Genomic DNA, 20,520 nt, shown 5'->3' on the forward strand with positions numbered 1-20,520 from the left:
TGCAAGCGGTTTTTAGCATTTTTTCAGGTCCATTCAATAATTCGAGCTTTCAATTAATTCGGATTTTATTTCTGGTGCCTTGAAAGCCCAATTAACGAGCGTTTACTGTATTCAGCAGCGATATAAAACCTCCACCTGGTTTCATGCAGGTCCTTCCTGTACAAAAAAAGAAATAGACTGGTATATGGAATCCTGTTTAAAATTTATACAGGATTTCCTTTCAGTGCAATTCTAGATTTTGTTTGCAAATACCATGTCAATACTAAAATAAACAGAACAGTGTTTGTTATATATTATTCTTCCATTTTTTTCACTGATTAGACATTCAATATTAGGAGGCATTTTTCCCTTACTTGTATTCGATATTTATTTATATTCGCACACTCCCTACCTAAAACACATTGGATCGCTTATTTAGTTGCAGATATCCATTTGTTACAGCGATCGTAGCACATCATGGCCCATCATAACGCAAATTAAAATCTTGATACAAAGCACATCTTAAGCTCCATCTTAATCTACAGAATATGGAGCTTTGGCTGGTTTGATGGTCACATAGGGCACATAAGGTCTGGTAGTCACACAAATAACTGCATTGTCAACGGCCCCTATGGCTTCAAGGCTGTTGCCATTCTCAGGTCATCAGTTGGCCAATCATCATTACCCATACATATTGCACACCTGCCATTTACTGGTCATCTGTCAACTGGACTGCCACATTTACCGCATCGTCCGACAATTGCGTGTTACTAAGCACTGCAGGCCACAAGCACAGAGCCACACGAGGAGGGCTGTTTCTCTTCCCTTTTCTGAAGCTTTTTTTTCCCTGTAAGCACGTAGAATTCTTGTTCACTGCAGTGACTGTAGCTGCTTGTATATTTGCTCAGAACCAATGAACAATCCTTTGAGTAGAAAACTCATATCCCTGTGTACCTCAGTCAGACTCTGCTGTGGCAGTGTCTTATCGCATTATGGGCTGGGGTGTTCTCAGCTCTGGTTCTTAGAGCTGGCAAATAGGCGCTAGAAGGTGACTACCCCGCCTTGTCCATTGAGCATTATCATCAGCCTGACTATACCCACTGCAGGGCAAAGGCCTCTCCCATATTTCTCCAATTAACCCGGTCCTGTGCTAGCTGCATCCACTTGACCCCTGCAAACTTCTTAACCTCATCCGCCCACCTAACTTTATGCTGCCTCCTGCTACGCTTTCCTTCCCTTGGAATCCAGTTCGTTACCCTAAGCGACCAACGGTTATCCTCTCTCCACACTACATGTCCTGCCCATGCCCATTTCTTCTTCTTGATTACCACTAGAATGTCAGTAACTTCAGTTATTTCTCTGACCCACTCTGCACGCTTCCTACCTCTTAATGTTACCCCTACCATTTTTTGTTCCATAGCCCTCAGAGTTGTCCTCAACTTAAGCGAACCCTCTTGGTTAGCTTCCATGTTTCAGCCCCATAGGCGAGTACAGGTAAGATGCAACTGCTGTATACTTTCCTTTTGAGCGATACCGGTAAGCTGCTAGTCATAATCTGCGAGTGCTTGCCAAATGCGCTCCATCCCAATCTTATTCTTATTTCCTTTTCATGGTCCAGATCTGCGGTTACTACCTGTCCTAAGTAGACATATTCGCCTACTACTCCCAGTGCTTTGCTACCTAACGTAAACTGCTGTTCCTTCCCGAGGCTGTTGAACATTACCTTAGTCTTCTGCATATTGATTTTAAAGCCTACCTTTCTACTTTTCCTGTCTAGGTTATCAATCATTATTTGCAGCCCCGAGTTACTTAGCAAGGCAATGTCATCAGCAAATTGCAGATTACTGATGTATTCTCCATCGACCCTTATCCCTAACTGCTCCCATTCCAAGTCTGAATACTTCCTCTAAGCAAGCTGTGAATAGTACTGGGGAGATTGTGTCTCCTTGCCTAACTCCTTTCTTTATGAGAATTTTGTTACTTTCTTTATGCAGAACTATGGTTGCAGTGCAGCCACTATATATATCTTCCAGCACTTTCACGTACGGCTCGTCTACCCCCCCAATTTCGCAATGCCTGCATCACCGCCGAGGTTTCAACTGAGTCAAATGCTTTTTTCTAACCAATGAATGCTATGTACAAGGGCTGGTTATATTCCGAGCATTTTTCTATCACCTGGTTGATGGTATGGATATGATCGATAGTAGAGAACCGTTTCCGAAAGCCTGCTTGATCCTTTGCTTGATTCCAGTCTAAGGTGGTCCTGCTTCTGTTAGCAATTACCTTAGTAAATATCTTATACGTAACAGACAGTAAACTGATTGGTCTGTAATTTTTAAGGTTCGTAGAGTCCCCTTTCTTATGAATGCGGATAATGTTCGCATTTTTCCATGATTCCGGTACCGTCGAGGACACCAGGCACTGCGTATACAGGGTAGCCAATTTTTCTAGCACATCCCCCCCGTCCTTTAACAAATCTGTAGTTATCTGATCCTCTCCAGCTGATTTCCCCCTTTTCATAGTTTCTAATGCTTTCTTGACCTGGTCCTTCGTCACTGGTGAAACGTCTGACTGCTTTTCCCTACCGCCAATCTCATTACGGTCCTGACTACTTTGGTTACTGTATAGATCTGTATAGAACTCCTCGTCTACTCTGACTATCTTGTCCATATTCGTGATGACATTGCCCGCCTTGTCCCTTATCGCATACATCTGGTTTTTGCCTATGCCCAATTTCTTTTTTACTGCTTTAAGGCTTCCCCCGTTCTTTACAGCATGCTCTATTTTCTCCATGTTATACTTCCTTATATCGGCCACCTTGTGCTTATTGGTTAGCTTTGATATCTCTGCCAATTCTATCTGGTCTGTTGGATTGGAAGCTTTCATACTTTGGCGTTTCTTAATCACATCTTTTGTCTCCTTAGACAGCTTACCGGTATCCTAACTGTCCTATCGCCTACTTCTACAGTGCAGTCAGTAATGATATTTCTGAAATTATTGTTCTATGCTTCTAGGGTAATGTCGCCATCCTCGGTTAGAGCTGAATATCTATTCTGGAGCGAGATCCTGAACTCTTCTGCCCTCCCCCTCACCGCTAATTCGTTGATGGGTTTCTTTAATACTAATCTGTTGGTTCCTTCTTCAGATTTAGGCTAATTCGTGACCTCACAGCAGAATGGCAGGGGTTGAACACAGTATGAAGTCAATTTCAATTGTTAGCATCATACATATTCATTAGTACACAGTCTTAAGCTACCCAATTATGCTGAAGTCCACCTGACAATGATACCTAGAAAGCCCAACTTTAACCAATCCATCCTGCAGACCAGCCACTGCCAAGCCATGTAACCAGTTAACTACCACCTACCAGAGCCATACCTGCGCTTTTAAAGGGATGGAACACTGGAATTAAGGTCAAACTTTTCAGCGCAATGGAAATACTGATGTCTAAAATGTTCCGATTCCATAACGGTTTTGGTAGAAACAGTGTAGAAAATTTTTACTAAGAATTTTTCGATCAGTGCATGCGCCTGTTTATACTGGAAACCATGAGCAGCGACTGCGATGACGACTGGTGGTAAACAAAGATGTACTGAAAAGAAATAAATTTCACTGGCCAGAGAGTAATCAGACATTTTTTCCTTTTCAGTTCCGCACTCAATGCTGTTACGGCACAATAATGCACGACACGTCGACGAAAGTTTTAGTGGACACTATAATCGTTTCATTCATGGGGTTCCAAACACTGTGGCACCATCTACAGTCAATTCTCGATATAACGAATCCCGCGGGACCGCGAAAAATCATTCGTTATTTTGAAATATCGTTGTAATGAAAAATCTGCGATTATAAGCCAGTGGTCAAACCTAGGTATGAAAATGACGTACCTTGGCAGTAGGCACGTGTGTAGACAAGCAAAACCTCAAGTGAAAAGGTTGCACTAACTCCAAAAATGATTTATTTGAAGAAATTCATTATTTTCTTCTGCCGCGTGCAGCAAACACGACCGCGCACTAAATTACACCACTACAGCACATACACCTTCCGCTTTTCGGAACACCTCATTGCGTGCGTGATTGCACCGAGGGATGAAAGTACAGACTTTGTCCATGTGCAAAAAAAATAAATAAATAAAGAACACATCGGAGATTTTTATGACTCCATCTTCAATGCTCCCTGAACTTTGAAAATCTTGTCTCGGTCTTTTATAATGATCGCGGCAGTCGACGGGGCAATGCTAGTTGTCTGTAGAGGCCGAATCGCTTTTTCCCTGCGTCGATTTCTTGCAGTGAAAGCAGCTGCGTTCATATCTTCTTGGCACTTCGTTGGCTAATATCATCGCCAATCTCGCACAAACTTCGCAATAAGATAATCAGCGGCAAAAAAAAAAAAAAAAAATACTGTCCCGCACGCGCGAACGCACGAACGACCGAGTCGCGTACGGCACACAACACAGGAAGAAAAAAAAACGCAGGCAGCTAGGCCTGCTGGCTACTGTGTAATAAACCATAGCTTCATGGTGGCGCTAGGAGCTGGTCCTAGATGTCCTGATGATGATAGCTACAGCCCACGGACCAAACACACAGAAACGGCGGTTTCTGTTTCGTTTCACGCGAGTTGCAAGCTGCGGTGCTGTTAATTTTAGCCAAATTCGTAATACTGATGTTCCAAAATTATCGAACAAGAAATAAAATATGTTCGTTATTCTGAAATATACGCTATTTTGAAATTCGTAATTCTGAAATAGTTTTACATTGAAAACATGGCAAATCTGCCGGGGATTCTTAAAAAATTCATTAATTTGAAAAGTTCATTAATGTGGTGTTCGTAGTAACGAGATTTCACTGTAGTGGCAAAATCTGAAAGCATGCCTCTCGCGGTGCAAAAGGGAGGGGGGGGTATTTAAGGACGACCTGGAGAGAGCGCAGAATATAATAAATTATGACAGACACTCCTTGAAGAAAAAAGAACAGCGTGCACTTACGAAAATCAGTGATATTTTGCTGACATGTAGTCACGTTAGGTACTATAGTGAAAGCAATAGGGTTTCTCCGCTATATAGTGCCTCAGTTAAGAGATTTTCAATGGCAAATTAAAATTGTAAAGCCTCTTTTCTTTGATATAGTAGTGATCAATATGTACTATATGAGGCAAGACCTTTCTACTTCACCCCAACCTTACAACATATTTTGGTCAGTGTTCTGTCCTTTTAAGGGGAAAGCCTTTCTTGGCTCATGAGTGGTGTCCGAAGGAATGTGTCAAACTGGACAGATCCGCAGCCAATCAAACAGTAGCCATCTAACAAGCAGACATTGACTAATCTAAACATTTGATAATCAATGGTTCATAAGTCAATCCACAAGCAAAAGATCCAATCCAGTAGCCCCATAACAAGCCGACACTGGCTAAATTATCTAAACATTGCGTAATCAACAGCCAAAACACATGCAAAGCAGTTGATCAGCAGTTGAGCCAATAATGCCAGACTTTCTGCAAAAGGGGGTCTTTTATGCTATTGTATCAGAAATTGACCCTTTCGCATTTTTGACGGCTTGAAGCTGTGGCCAGCTTTCTTCCTTCCAGCAAATGTGCCAAGTGAAAAATCACATTAGCACAATTTTGCAAAAGAACGAAGCTCAGCACCTAGGCCTAGAGTAGAGCGCCCACTGGTTGGCTTGTGGGGCTTAATGTCCCAAAGTGACTCAGGGTATGAGGAACACCGTAGCAAAGGGCTCTGGAAATTTTGACCATCTGGGGTTCTTTAACGTGCATCGACATTGCACAGCCCATGGGCACCTTATTTTTCGCTTCCATCGAAAAGCGGTCACCGCGGCCGGGATCCCATCCCGCATCCTTGGGCGCAGTATTCGAGCCCCCAAACCACTGCACCACGACGGCGGGTGAAAGAGCGCTTGCCTCAGACTTTAGGGTCTCGTTCTACTGCCACATCTGCTCGATTAGCCACCAGTTTTCTCCAATGGACACAGACCATGGCCTGGCCTGGTGCTCAGCTTCTCACAGTAGCTGGCTTGTGAAAGAAGCCTACACTTTTCAAGTCCAGTCACCATGGCCTTGAACAGCAACTTCCAGACATCAGTTATGTGCAAAGACAAATACTGTGTGATACGTCTGGTCTACGCAATAAACAAGTGAGGCTAATTTACTGTTTTTCTAACACTTTTAAGCTTGACCTTCAGATAAGTTGAACTACCATGGTTTTGCAATAATAGTTCTGTCCATAAAATTTGAAAACATTTTGTTGTCACTGATCACTCAAAGTTTTGAATTTTCGCTGTCCAAACTGAATATGAACAGCATGCGATATATCTGATGTATATGAAGAATTCAAAACAGTTTCACACATAAAAAAAACACATTTAGGTGAACACTCAAGCTTCACGTTAAGATTAGATGCGATAGCAGCTTTTACACCGCATATTCATTCTGCAAACAGTTTTGTATTTATAAGTTAGTTTTTAGGGAAAGCATAGTATCCGTCGCACTTCACAGTGGACACATACACTTCTCTGAGGTACATACGTGGTTGGTTTGAATGCCTATCGCAGACTAGCCTCAAACCTGATTAGCAGATGGATGCTAAATGTAAAGTGAAATGGTATGACACCATCTGAATGCTGCACAAAGTAGGGTTGCATCACAATTTTGATACAAAATCACGTGCACGGTGACAACCTTTTGACTGAGCAAGCTTCATGTAAAACACTTCATGTAGAAGCAAGCATTGAGAACACACGGACATTTTACATATTTTCTTTATGTATTTGCCAGGTACCACCCCAAGGCATTTTTGCACAGCTGTCATTTTGAACATATGAGAATCGATAAATGCGGCACACTTATATACAACGCCAGCAGCTATCCCGCATTCATGCATAACTTTCATGGTGCATGCCCAGGCCAATGAAATAGCGGCCTCACAAAACCCACTGTTAGCTCTAGATACTTATAGAATGTAAGCTAGTGAAAGCACTCAAAATATAAAATATGACACTCACCCCAAGATATCACAGCTTTGGTGCCTCAACATTGTGTTACAAATGCACTGTCACCGCAAATAAATCAGGATCTTTACTCGCTGGTATCAAATGCAGCAAAAAGGGCTACCCATACCATGCTTGAGGATCTACATGGGGTCTTCTTCGGCTGATCACACAGACAGAAATATGTCATACCTGGTATCCTGCGAAGAACACTGCAATGCATTACTGAATATAAACACAACACAAAAAACAGTTTTGCACAAGCAATTTTACAAGATGGCATGCCAAGCTGTACAAACCACTAGTCACGAAGAAGATAAGCATTAAGCCCAGCCAGTCGTTTTTTTCCTTCATAAAACTTATAGACTTAACATTGGCAGTGCTCTCAACAGCAAAATCAGCATCAACTTGCTCTCTCCACGCAGTAACCAAAACTTGCGCAGCAATTCGATGATGGACTTCAAAGAAGTAACCGATGACATTCACAAAGTGCACCGTGAAACTGCACCTATTTTCTATTAATTTGAGTTTGTCATTCCATCTATGCGAGTGGTCGATCTGTGCACACCAGCAGGTTGGAAAAACTACAACTGTCTTTGTACAAACTGCACAAATCAGTCCTAAGTCTGGTGGACGTGTCTTGCGCACTGCCAGCCCCAGGACCACGTTGCCTTGACCAGCACAGCCAGGCTGAAGCAGAGCAACACTACGAGGAAGACCGCGATGGGGCCGACATTCCAGCTGTAGCCGAGGAAGAACAGGCAGGCCAGGTAGCCCAGGACTTGCCGGTGAGCCAGCGACCGCAAGCAGAGTCGAGCAGGAAGCGCGTGCTCGTGTCGGACGTATGGCCGGCCCATGCCTGTCTTGATGGTCTCCGTGTACACAGTGGGTGGCCTGAGCAACTGCCGCGCCACATAGCCCACAAAGTAAGGGCTCTCATAAAGTGCCTGCAGTTCGGGTCCGTACTGCACGAGGATGAGATGAAAAAAAAGAAGAAAATTAAGCAGATCTTCTCTTCACTGAAATGTACAGATGCAGAAAGGCTACGTGAAGATAGACCCCATGTGCAAGACTGCTGGCAAATGCAAATAATGAATAACTGTGTTGTTTATTCACGCATATGACCACAAACAAAATGAATTTACAAGCATGATATGCAAATTATTCTGTAAGAGTACCCCAGTGCTCTAGTGAATAATTGTGTTGTTTATTCATGCACATGACCACAAACAAAATGAATTTACATGCTAAGCATGCAAATTACTTTGCAAGAATACCCCACTGCTGCCATCTGTAGGGCTTATTATATTGCCTAGTTGGCACTTCCCCAACATATGACAAGCATCCTTGCAGTGAAAAACAAAAACAGAGACGTGCAAATATAACATTTCGGTTTGGACAGTAAATTCAATATTTCCACATTATACAGTTGAATCCCGCTATAACGAAATTCACGGTGCACGAAAAAAAATTCGTTCTCGCGGAACTTCGTTATCGCAAAAATTTGACGTGAAACGCAGAAAGAATTGCCCAAGCAGCAGCAAAGGCGTTTAATGCCAAAAATCTGTAAGCTTGGTTTGCTTACGCTTCACGGCGAGCAACGCCGTCACGCGATTTTCGCACTCGGTCAGCAAATCAATCGCAACATCGTCGTCTCGGACAGCAACGAAATTCCTGATGACATCAAAAGCGTCCATCACCTGTACGGCGGTTGCCGCAGCCGGCGCTTCCTGTACGTCGTCGTCTTCTTCATCGGAAGAGTCCTTATCATTCCGGGCAGCTTTTATGATCTGCTCATCACTCACATCTTCGTGAACAACAACACAAGCGTCAGCGCCGATGTATTCGTCGAGCTCGAGATTAGGCGGCACGGTTCCTATTTCTCCCAGCGTTTTCCAGGCGGCCGCGATCCCCGGAGCCGGTGACGCCTCTTCGTCGTCGTCTGTAACGCCTGGTGTTAGGCCAGCAGAGTGTACGGGTCGACCTTCGGCAAATCCGGCGTGCCTGAAACAGTTCACAATTACTGAGCGCCCCAGTGTGCTCCAGGCAGCAGACATAATCTGCAGTGCCACGTACAAGTCCACCTTCGTGTCTCGGCCGGTTTCAGTGTTAAAAAGCAGCCGCTGAATTAACCTCCCGCGGTAGGCGCGCTTCAGGCTAAGAATCACGCCCTGATCGAGAGGCTGTAAGACAGACGTGCAATTGGGAGGGAAAAACCTCAGCTCCGTGTTAGTGAGCTTAACTTCGTCGGAGTGATGCGCTGAACAATTGTCCAAAAGCAAGCAAACTTTACGGCCCTGCCGCTTCATGTCGCAGTCGAATGCCATCATCCACTCGGTGAAAATAGCGCGGGTCATCCATGACTTGTTGTTCGCCTTGTACTGCACAGGTAGGCTACGAGTTCCCTTAAAACAGCGCGGCTTGGCACTTTTGCCTATGACTAACGGCGGACGCTTGTCCGAGCCATCCATGTTTGTGCAAAGCAGCACTGTGATGCGTTTTTTGCTGTGTTTGCCGCCGTGACAGCGCTGCCCCTTGAAGTCGAGCGTCCTAGCCGGCAACATCTCGTAGAATAGCCCGGTCTCGTCGGCGTTGTAAATGTCTGCAGGCGCGAAGTTGCTTAAAATTCCGGCCATGTTACTCGCCTTCCAAGCAGCTGCTCCGTCCACGTCTGCTGACATTGACTCGCCGCACAACACTTTTCCAACGATGTTATGGCGGGACTTGAAACGGTTTAGCCAGCCAATGCTGGCTTTAAAATCATCAATGCCAAGTAGGCATGCATAGTTCAAGGCTTTCTGCTGGACGATGCTTCCGGACAGGGGGACGTTGCTGGCTCGTGCTTCCACAAACCACGCATGCACTGCTTTGTCCAACTCTTCATGGAGGGGCCGCGTCACCTTTTTGTGCTTCGAGGATGTGCCTGAAGCAAGTGCCATTCTCACGCTGTCCTTATTGCCTAGAATTGTTGACAGCGAACTTGCAGGAATTCCGAAGTCTTCAGCAATAGCCGCTTTCTTCCTTCCGCTTTCTGCTTGGGCGATTATTTGAGCTTTTTGCTCAAGGGAAAGAGTTTTGCGTTTTTTCACTTGCGTTGCCATCGTGTCCTGCGGATGAAAACTCGTCGTTGTCGAAGAGAAAGGCAGCGAGTGAACAACGCGACCACGACACAAAGCCAAAATGGCGGAACTGCAATCACGTGATTTCATGCTTAATGTGGCTTTGGATTTGACTTGGACTTCTCGCCAATAAAACTAGTTTCGGTTTCGATTTTGAACGCGAAAATTTCGTTGAAGCGGAAACGCTCTGCAAAAATGGTTCGTTGTGCAGAGAAATTTAGGCCATTAATTCTTATAGGATACTCGCGGGGAATAAAAAATTATTCGTTGTCGCGGAAATTTCGTTGTGGCGGTATTCGTTGTGGCGGGATTCAACTGTACAGATGTTTTCAAAGAAGTCGTTTTCGCTACGGCCAGTAAAACCTACTATATATGCCTGTAACACTTACCACTCACAAATGGGGTGAGGCTGTCATAATTTCTTTTTCTTCAGTTAAGTGTTACCTTTGCAATCTTCTAACAGAGCATTCCATTAGCTTTCACAAAATATCCCACTTAGGCATTACTGGCTTCAAAAATGCTTTTTTGACATTTTTTGCAGTGGTGTAAAATGGAAAGCAAGTTGAGAGGCTTTACATTTTTCTTGTTAATTTATTTATAAATAAATACCTCATGCGTAGTGCGTGCTGCTGCAAACGAAGACCGGGAAGAGAGGAAGGAGAGAGAACGCTCGGCAGAAGAAAGGGCTCTCCCTTGCACTTCACTATCGCGTTTTCCCCCTCCCCCGAACACCACGGCTGCTTTGGCTGCGTCTGCTCCGCACTGGCAGTCTTGCACATAGCTTGAAAATGTCATGTACTGGCGCATGGCAAACGATCACCACAGATGTGCGTGTGTTTAGGGAAAGGGCGTGGCGCTGCCCTAGACCAGCCATCATCGACCTATTCCCTCTCATTTCTTTTGAACATGGGTTAAAAATGTCACTCGGCAAATAGCTGAGGGTGATGCGCTCATCTTTGGGGAAGGCGCACGCTCCAGTGCGTGGTGCGGAGTTCGATATGTTAAACGACTGGTGAAACTGAGTTCTGAAACACAACTAAGCTTTCCTACAATTTTGCATGGGATTTTCCAAGGAATATTCCGCGAGTTCGACATAACCAAAATTCGAATTATCCGGATTCGATGTATCCAGGTCTGACTACATTAGAGGGAAAAAATAAAAACGGTTGAATCTTGTTAATCAGAGGTCCAGCAGTTCGAATTTACAGATAACTTGAACTTTGACTTATCGCTCAATTCATAAACAAGCCTAGACTAGAACTTCTATGCCGAACGGCCCTCGAACCCTGTTTTGCATTTCAGAAACCCATCTCCACTCGAATCACTTCACAAGTGGAAAAAACCTTGATGACGTCCTCAAGAACCTCGAGGTAGCAGCAATGCTACCTTGGGGGCTCCTCGACCAACACTCTGCTTGCAAACATGATGGACGCCACATCGTTCGCTCACTGTGTGAGCTTCGTTCTACCCATATGCCAAGCACAAAAGTGTGCAAAGGAGGATACAGGAAACTGTGCTCTAAAACGTTGGCAGAGTGACAAACAGTTTGGCTTAGAACCTCTGATGCGTTATTGCTTTACACGCGAGACCGCGGCTAGCCTCCCAACGTCCCTGCTTCCAATACTGATCCATAGGTAAGCATCGTCGGCCACCGTCCCCAGTGCTGCAGTTGATCACATTATGCTCTTGCAACGTGGCCACATTTAAAGTCGTCACTGGATACCAGAGCAACATCTCACAGCCCACAGTGTGCCGAGTTGCAGAGCACATGACGGCTAAGAGCGAGCTCACTTTGTGTGATGGCTTTCGTAGATGGCGGCACACTAGCAGAGAACGACATGTTGCATACCGGAAGATGCGAGGCACCAGAGGCGCCAAAGAGTGCGCGTTCCTTCGCTAATCTGACAGAAGGAATATTTGCAGTCATCTAAAGGCATGGCTTTTAAGCCTGTTTACATTTATGGATAGCAGCTTGTTTGGAAGCAACAAGTACCGTTTGTTTCTGGAGTGTCCAATGCAATAGTTTGGCTCCATGCGTGCAATGCACTGCAAATCAGCATGTTTTCATTGCTTGACCCCGAGAGCAAAGGGCAAAAGTAACAGAAATTTCACAGCAAATCTAAACAAAAAGCAACTAGATTTCACACCATGCCTGGGCACCTATGTCACAGTCGTATACTATCGACACTTGTTTGTGATGACGGGCAAAACACCTCTGGTTGTACACAAGCCACCACAGAGTGCATACCAGAATGTACAGTCAATTTCATGCCTGATTTTCGGCTCCAGTTTCTAGATGTAATTAAAAAGGCTGACATAGTGCAAATTTAAACCATTTGTCACTTTTTTCTTCTAACATCATCTTTGTCTTTTCATTTCATTCTCTCTGCACAGCGGGGGCTGTGCAGTTCCCACTGTGGCAGGTCTGGTCTAGTGCCTGCCGGGGTGTTTTCAATCGCCCAGATATCCAGCTATCTGGAGTGCTCAACTAGGACAGCTTCAAACGGCATTTGCTGGTTTTACAGTGTCAATCGGTTCTTGCCCCGTTTTCTGGCGCTGTCCCTCCAAAGCCACTTCATCTGCAACAGTGACTACTTGCTGCCAGAAGGCCTTGGAAGTCTTGAGCCTGGCCCATCACTTCATCAATGGCTATAAATGTACCGAGAAGGTGCAGGTCACCACAGTCGCTATAGGTGCTTCAAGTGGCACTGCACTGAGCCACCACACATGCCACCTTCAGCCTTGAATGTTCTTTCCATATAAGAAGTCCCCTTTTGAGCCGACTAGCCACCATATTGACCAGTACTTAAACGTAAAACTGAAATTCAGACTACAGTTAAAACTCAATTTAACGAAGTTGAGGGGAGCCGTGAATTATTTCGTTAAATCGAGAACTTCGTTAAATTGAATGAGGCATTTCTTGGGCACATAATTCAGTACATTCGATTACAGTAAAACCTCGTTAAACGTACCCGCTTAAACAGTACCTTCGTTTTAAAAGTAGTAAAGTCAAGTCCCCGACTGAGCACCCATTGAACATAATGCATTTTGCATCCGCATAAACCGTACCAGCTTATCGCGGTCGTATCAGTTAGCACGTACCATTTTCACTTTTCGTCGCACTCGCGCGTGACGAATTCACGCCGGTAGCACCGACCCAAAGGACGGTTCGGCTAGCGGCGCAACAATCTTCCCTAAATACCGCCGACGGGACGGCAAGCCACAGAGCTAATGACAAATTGGCGTTAAAGTTGGTAATCATACAACTAGCGCAATCTTTGGGGGTCCGTATGGTCATAGTCATGACCCCCCGCGCTACTTTCGAGTGGGTAGCGCCAACACCACGACCGGCGCCGCTAGCGCGTATGAAAAGAAACAACAAAAATTCTTACTCGACAAGAAAGGCCCGAGGGGACTACAAATTTATCTTCCGCCAAAGAAGTCGGTGATCTTTGCCTGCGTGCGCTTTGTGAGCAACGGCCGCACCGATTTCTCTATGAAATCGGTGCGGCGCCATCTATGAAATGTGGCACGAAACTTTTTTACTGCTGGCGCCATCTCGTGAGCTCGACTCAAAACTAAAACTCGTTTTGCGCCGCGCAGTTTGAAAAAAGCGACGGGATGAGATGCTCCGCGCTGTTACCGCTGGCTCGCAATCAATAAATTTTGGGGTGCTGTCTACAAAATAGACCAAAAATTAACACTTTTTCACCTTTATTTCTCGAAAAAAGGTTCGTTAAATCGGGACAGATCACGGAATCGGTTTCGTTATTTTCGGGTTAGTCAAAGCATTGAACCCTATGGGCGTCTGAGGGGGAATTAGGATACCTTCGTTAAATCGAGTTTTGACTGTAGCTGGTACTGGCAGTAGACACTTTGAGCACGATAGGACAATGACCGTGCAGCCCCCTGACCTTTAGAGTGCCGAGCAGAATGGCTCTATGAGTTCTAAGAAGCCGATATCAGCCCCGAACTGTGCTGCTGCATTCTGGCCAGAGAAAAATTCAGGGGGCACTTTGGCTCACTAAAGTGCTTCAAAGCAGAGGCCATAATTAGAGACGGGCGCCGTTCAACAGTAATACGTAATTACCGGCAACCCAAAGTCCAAATTCTGCAAGCGTAAACTATTACTAATTGCCTATAACCAATTGCCTAATTAGCAGAAGCACACTAATTAGCTACCAGTACAAGGCATACTTGTACTGGTATTATTAATTAATTAATAATTAATTAGCATAATTAGGTTATTTAGGCCAATTGGTTACATAACTAATTAACTAAACTCAGTCCCACTTACTTGAAGCATCACTATACCATCCCTATAGCCTAACTACAATCGGCCCCGTTTGAAATTCGCGCACTATGTCACAACCATTTTGACCAATTGAAAAGCGTGACATTTCTGTCGACAACTCCTGCTTACAACGATGAGTCATTAAGGCTTCCGCCTTAAAATTGGTCACTGTATGTATGAAACCCACCTTGGCATTGAAGGCGGAGGAGACCATGTGCAGAATGCGCACCAGAAAGATGACTTCGTAGCTATGGATGGGTTCCGTATCTGGGTTGCCATGGTAACCAGCAGATTTGATGTCGCCCACACAATGCTGCGTGCTGTAGCCTCTGCCAGAGAAGTCGGTGACATCTTGCGACAATGCAGTCAATGGCTCATTCGCTGGCCGCACAGGCATCATGGAGGAAGGCTGATCTGCAGCTTTCTCCATCTGGAAAGCGAAAAATAGCACCACGTATTGCAAGGCCAGGTGTGAAGAACAACCCTATCGTGCACAACGGTGTAAGTGCCCATACAGAGAGGGATTGTTCGTTTTTGGGTAAACACGACTACACCCAATTTTGCCCCCCAAACATGTTCCTCTTTCCCCAATTACCCCACGTGTGTTGACATCTGTGACGATCGATGCAGAGTTGCTTAGAGATAAGTTTAATCAGTACTTGCTGGACGCAAGTGATACAAATGCAGGCTTTCAAGTGGTGTACAATTGGCACAACGCAACTGTGCACTACCCTGCGATAGCAAAATGCCACGTTGATATCGTTTGTGCCTAGCTAAGGGTAGCTGTGATGTTGAAACCGAAATGCTGTGCATGCCGATGATTATGTACGTTGACAAGGATGTGCGAAAATTCGAGACCAGCTTGTGTGATGTCTCATGTCACAAGGCTAGGCCAGGCTTTTTACTGCCAGAAATTAATATTTAATACAGGAATATGCAATTCTGAAATATTTTCTTCAGAACTACGATATTCCCCCTCTTACCAGCCCGAAGCATAGTAGCCCTAACTGCTACCCTCCACTAAAAAAAATACCCAAAAAATTATTACAGCTTGTAAATTTAGCTTGAAAAATCCTGAATTTTATAATAGTTCCATTTAAGACCTGATTTCTCCCCCTTATCAGGTTGCAAAGAGCGCCAAATTCTTATTCTCCAAACTAATAAAAATATAGATATACAGTGAAAGCTCGTTAATTCACAACTCGTTAATTCGAAATAGTCATCGTGGTCCGGTCCGCAGTGCATAGAAGTCTATGCGCGTAACAGCTCGTTAATTCACTCAAAAATTGGCGCCGCCACCCATAATTCGAACTGCGCGCCGCCAAGCGGCGCTGTTAAAAACCATCGTTGGAAGATTTCACGGCAGAACGATAGATGGCACAACCATCGGGGCGCCGCTAGGGTGCTGGAATAAGTACTAAACAGTCTTTCCTGCCGCGACTCCTTCGAGGAACGACGTTTTAGTGTTATCGACCACGGTTTCGTGTTGCATTTCGTGAGCCCTCGTTTTGCACGCCGCTTGTTGTGAGCTTGTGTCCGCGAGATGTGTTCGCGTGGGAAATACTGTGCCAAGACGGTGAAGAAGAAAGTGGCTATTTTACGCGAGGTGGATGAACGGAAGGCCAGCAAAGTGGAAATCGCGAAAAAGCACGGGATTCCACCAAGCACGTTGTCGACGTACGTCCGAAATAGGAAGGCCATCGAGGATGCCTATGAAGCCGAAGATTTCGCCAGCAACAGAAAAAGGCTTCGGTCAGCAAAGTATCCGGAAATTGAGACCGCTGTGATCACGTGGGTGAAAGAAATGAGAAGCGCTGACATTCCACTGAGCGGCCCAATTATCATGGCGAAGGCGGCCGATTTCGCCCTGCGCTTGAATGTGGAAGATTTTGTCGCCTCCGAAGGATAGTTTCACCGCTTTAGAGACAGACATAATCTTGTCTTCCAGGTGTTGTCTGGAGAAGCCAAAGAAGTGGATGCAGAAACTTGTGCCACGTGGCGAAGCGGTGCTCTGCAGCAGTACTTAGAAAGCTACTCGGCACATGATGAGACGGCTTTGTTTTATAAGCTCCAGCCCGACAGAACAGTAACATTTAAAGGGGACAGCTGCGCTGGCGGCAAGCGAAGCAAAGAGCGGATTACTGTTCTGGTCGCCGCTAATATGACCGGGACGGAGAAGGTCCCTCTTTTTGTTGTCCGCAAGGCACATAAGCCTAGATGTTTCAAGAACATTAGGACGCTGCCGACGGAATACTCCGCCAACAGCAAGGCGTGGATGACGGGCGAATTGTTTAAAAAATGGCTCTTGAAATTCGATCGGAGGATGGAGCTAGGGAAGCGTCAAGTTCTCCTCATTGTGGATAACTGCTCGGCACACAAAGTCGACGCCGAGCTGAAAGCCACAAGGCTCGTCTTTTTGCCCGCCAACACGACTGCGGCCTTGCAGCCGATGGATCAGGGGGTGATCAGAAACATCAAATGTTTCTATAGGCGCCACATGATCGAGCGCATGACTTTGTGCACTGGAAACCAGAAGACCAGCACCATCACATTGCTCACAGCAATGCACATGTTGGTGCGTGCATGGGAGCAGGTCACGCCGTCCACAATTGCAAACTGCTTCCACCACTGTGGCTTTGCTGCCGGAAGTATGAAAGAAAGTGGCAACGATGGGAGTCCGGAGCCTCTGCCTGCGGCTGTGCGTGCTGTGCTGCAGGACGTCAGTTTTGATGATTATGTTGGAGGAGACAGCGATGCAGCAGTGTGCGGTGCCCTAAGTGATGAGGACATTGTCGCTGAAATTGTTGGGGAGCAGTCTGTCCCAGAAGAGGCAGAAGACGAGGACGAGGAGCAAGAGCCCGTGCGTCCATCCGCGGCAGAAGTTATGGGAGCGCTGAATGTCGCGCGCCTTTTCTTCAGCTTTGAAGAGGGGGAAGAAGACTCCCTGCGTCGCATTCGCATGCTAGAAGACCGAGTGAGTACGGTAGCCCTCAGAGAGAAGAAGCAGAAGATGATAACAGACTTTTTTGCTAAATAAATGTTTTTCGTGCCCTCCGGGCATCAAACGCCTTCATTTTTGCTCACTTTCATTAGTTCAAATTTTGGTTAATTCGAACTGGCTTGGCGGCCCCGTGGAATTTGAATTAACGAGCTTTAACTGTATATATATTAAAATGACAGTTTATGGCCGCGCCAGGGACTTTCAACTGGACGACGTCAGTTCAGAGCGACGGTTGTTCCAGCGCAGACAGCAACTGACCCTCACATAATATATATACAGTGGAACCCGGTTATATTGAACCCGGATATATCGAATTTTGGTTATATCGAACTCACGGAATATCCCCTTCAAAATCCCATGTAAAAGTATAGGAAAGCCGCGTCATATATCGAACTCAATTTCACCGGTCGTTCGATATATCTAACTCCGCACCACGCACTGGAAGGTGTGCCTTCCCCAAAGACGATCGCATCACCCTTGGCCGTCTGCCGCATGACGTTTTCAAGCCACGCGCAGAAGGAATGAGAGGGGACAGTTCTGGACAGCGCCGCGCCCATTCCCCAAAGGCGCACGCATCTGCAGTTATTGTTTCCAGCGCGCCAACACATGACGTTTGCAAGTCATGTGCGTAGGTGTGCCCATTCTTTTGCCGAGCTCCTTCGGCACGCGCTACGCATGCGCCAAGCCAGCTCAGCCCGTTTTGAGACAGACGTCGGACGCTTTCTCCAGCGTGTGTTGCGAACCCTCTGCGTGCGGCGGCTGATGTGGCTATGGCGCCTGCGGATGTTAAGAAGCAGCAGCTCTCTGTTTTTCTTTTTCGAGAGTCATTCTTTCTTACCGTTGTGCTGTACGCGCGACGTAGCTTAAGATATGGCGGCTGCAGAAGTTAAAAAGCGGCAGGCTTTTTTTTTTTTCTTTTTTGCGGGAGCTGTTTATCTTTGCATGTATGAATCAACGGAAGCACGTACAGTAAAACCTCGTTGATACGTTTTTTTTAAAATGCGAGAAAAAAACGTATTATCCGGGAAAACGTATGATCCAAACTCACCTTGATTTCCGAAAATCAAGACTCGAGAACGATGTGAAAGGGCATTTTTTATTTCCATTCTCACTGCTTAAAGTAGTCGACCAGCGTTCGCTGATGAAGGGTGCGACTATTAGCAAGGTAGAGCTGCTTCTCTAGCTCACGCATGTTCTTGTCTGCCACGCTGTTCTCTTTGTCGCGGAAATAACTCCGCAGCGCATCAAGTCCGGCGGCGGCCTGGGCGAAAGTAGTCTGGATGTCCTCCTCGTTTTCTTGTTCGCTATCAGACGCTTCGCCGCCTCGTACCTCGGCCACAATTTCAGCGACGCTTTGCGGCTCGCAGGTCGGCACGTTGTCGTCGACAGCAACAAAATCTGCAAATAAGCCATCGGCACCGGTTGACCGAAACTCTTGTTCGTCGATCTCTGCACTGTCGTCGCTGGGCTCCTGGGTCTCCTCGGCCCCTGGCACGCGCCGAAAACCGCACTTGTGAAAGCAGTTACGCACAGTTTCGCTCGTAACGCTTTCCCACGAACTGATCAAGTAGTGCATTGCGTCTAGCAACGACAACTTCCCCGGGTCCTGCTGTCGTGAAACACGAGCCAGGAATCGTCGCACAATGCACTTTCTATACAAGTGTTTCACGTTTTTTATAATCCCGGCGTCTAAAGGCTGCAGATGACTCGTTGTGTTGCTCGGAAGAAAAATGACGCGGACGTTTCGAAGAAAAGAAGTGTCCTTCGGGTGGGCCGCGCAATTGTCTAGAAACAGCAGCCCGTTCCTTCCTCTCGATCCGAGTCGTCCGTCGAGGTACCGAAGGAACACTTCAAAAATGCTGCACGTCATCCACGCCTTTGTGTTATTTTTATAAACACAAGGCAAGTGTGCGATATTGCGCAAACAGCGCGGGTTCTTGGCTTTCCCAATCACCCAAGGCTTGAGCATATCGCTCCCATCTTCATTGCAACATAAAAGGACCGTCACGCGGTCTTTGCTTATTTTGCCGCCGTGACAATCGTCGCCTTTCAGGCACAGCGTTTTGTTCGGTTGTACCTTGAAGAACAGTCCCAGTTCATCAGCGTTGTACACGTCTCGTGGATCGTGTGCATTCAAAATTCCGGGCAGCAATGAAATCCAGTTTTCGATGTCAGCTGGATTCACACTTGCCGCTTCGCCGTTCACTTGGCGATACGCGATGGCATGCCGAGCACGAAAGCGGCTAATCCAGCCATTCGAGGCGGTAAAGTCATCAATCTCAAGCACATCTGCAATTTCCAATGCTTTCTCGCGAAGAATACTTCCGTCAAAGTTGACACCGGACGCCCTCGCTTGTTTGAACCACTTCAGAAGTGCTTCTTCCAGCTCCCCATGCCTGGCTCCATGGGCCTGTTTTGTCCCTGCGCCGAACACCAACGCGTTGCCTTCAATCTCCTTCCGCTTCGACACGATCGTGTTGACAGTTGATGCTGGCAGTCCGAGGTCATTTGCAATGTCGGTTCGCTTCTTTTTCGGATTTGCGTCGACGACTGCCAAGATGTTCAACTTCTCCTTCAAGGACAACGGCTTACGCTTACGAGACGCCATGGCAGCCAGCAAACGACGCAGGAAGGTGGAAATGAGAATCGGTAGCTAATCTATTCGTCCGACCGCAGGGTGGTGGGAACTGATGATGATAGTAGCAATAGTAGTGTCTGGAAGCTTTAAAAGTAGGCAATCATCAAAATAAACCCGCGTCGGCCAAAACAAAGCTGCATAGTCAAACCTGCGGTAGATTAAGAGATAAAAATTTTGACAGGCTTGTGCGTCCCGATTACGCAACCAGAGCTTGTGGCGCTGTTTACCGGCTATAAAAGCAACCAGAGTGGTGCTCGCTTGACTGGCGGAAACCAAGCGATATCGCGAGCGCTTTCTGTTTGCTGCATACAGTGAACGTACTAACTCTGCTAGGAATCGGAGGAACTGGAGGAGGTGGGGTACATAGAGGTAGGAAAAGCTAGGAGGAAGCATGACGTCACGCGGCCAGCCTTCGCAAGCCAAGCGTCGATGAAGCCGCTCCCTCCCCCGTTTTTTCGCTCTCCTAGTTAGACCCAATGTTTTGACGT

General features: G+C 46.2%; 1 protein-coding gene across 3 annotated transcripts in view; it reads right to left on the reverse strand.

The window, feature by feature from the left end:
* Positions 1-217: 217 nt before the first annotated feature.
* LOC146195674 (sphingomyelin phosphodiesterase 4) overlaps positions 218-20,520 on the reverse strand; it is an 85,945-nt gene continuing 65,642 nt past the window's right edge. Inside the window, exons 15-16 of one of the 3 annotated variants that reach the window (XM_084597873.1) lie at positions 14,581-14,823; positions 218-7,945 (exon numbers count right to left, since the gene is read on the reverse strand). In XM_084597873.1, the coding sequence (XP_084453999.1) occupies positions 7,601-7,945; positions 14,581-14,823 (588 nt within the window). In that variant the 3' untranslated portion in view covers positions 218-7,600. The remainder of the gene's footprint in view (positions 7,946-14,580; positions 14,824-20,520) is intronic. The other 2 variants (XM_084597872.1, XM_084597874.1) reach the window with 2 other exon arrangements.

This window comes from Amblyomma maculatum, chromosome 3, assembly GCF_055883805.1.
Source record: "Amblyomma maculatum isolate TAMU_Amacu chromosome 3, ASM5588380v1, whole genome shotgun sequence".
NCBI classification, from domain to species: domain Eukaryota; kingdom Metazoa; phylum Arthropoda; class Arachnida; order Ixodida; family Ixodidae; genus Amblyomma; species Amblyomma maculatum.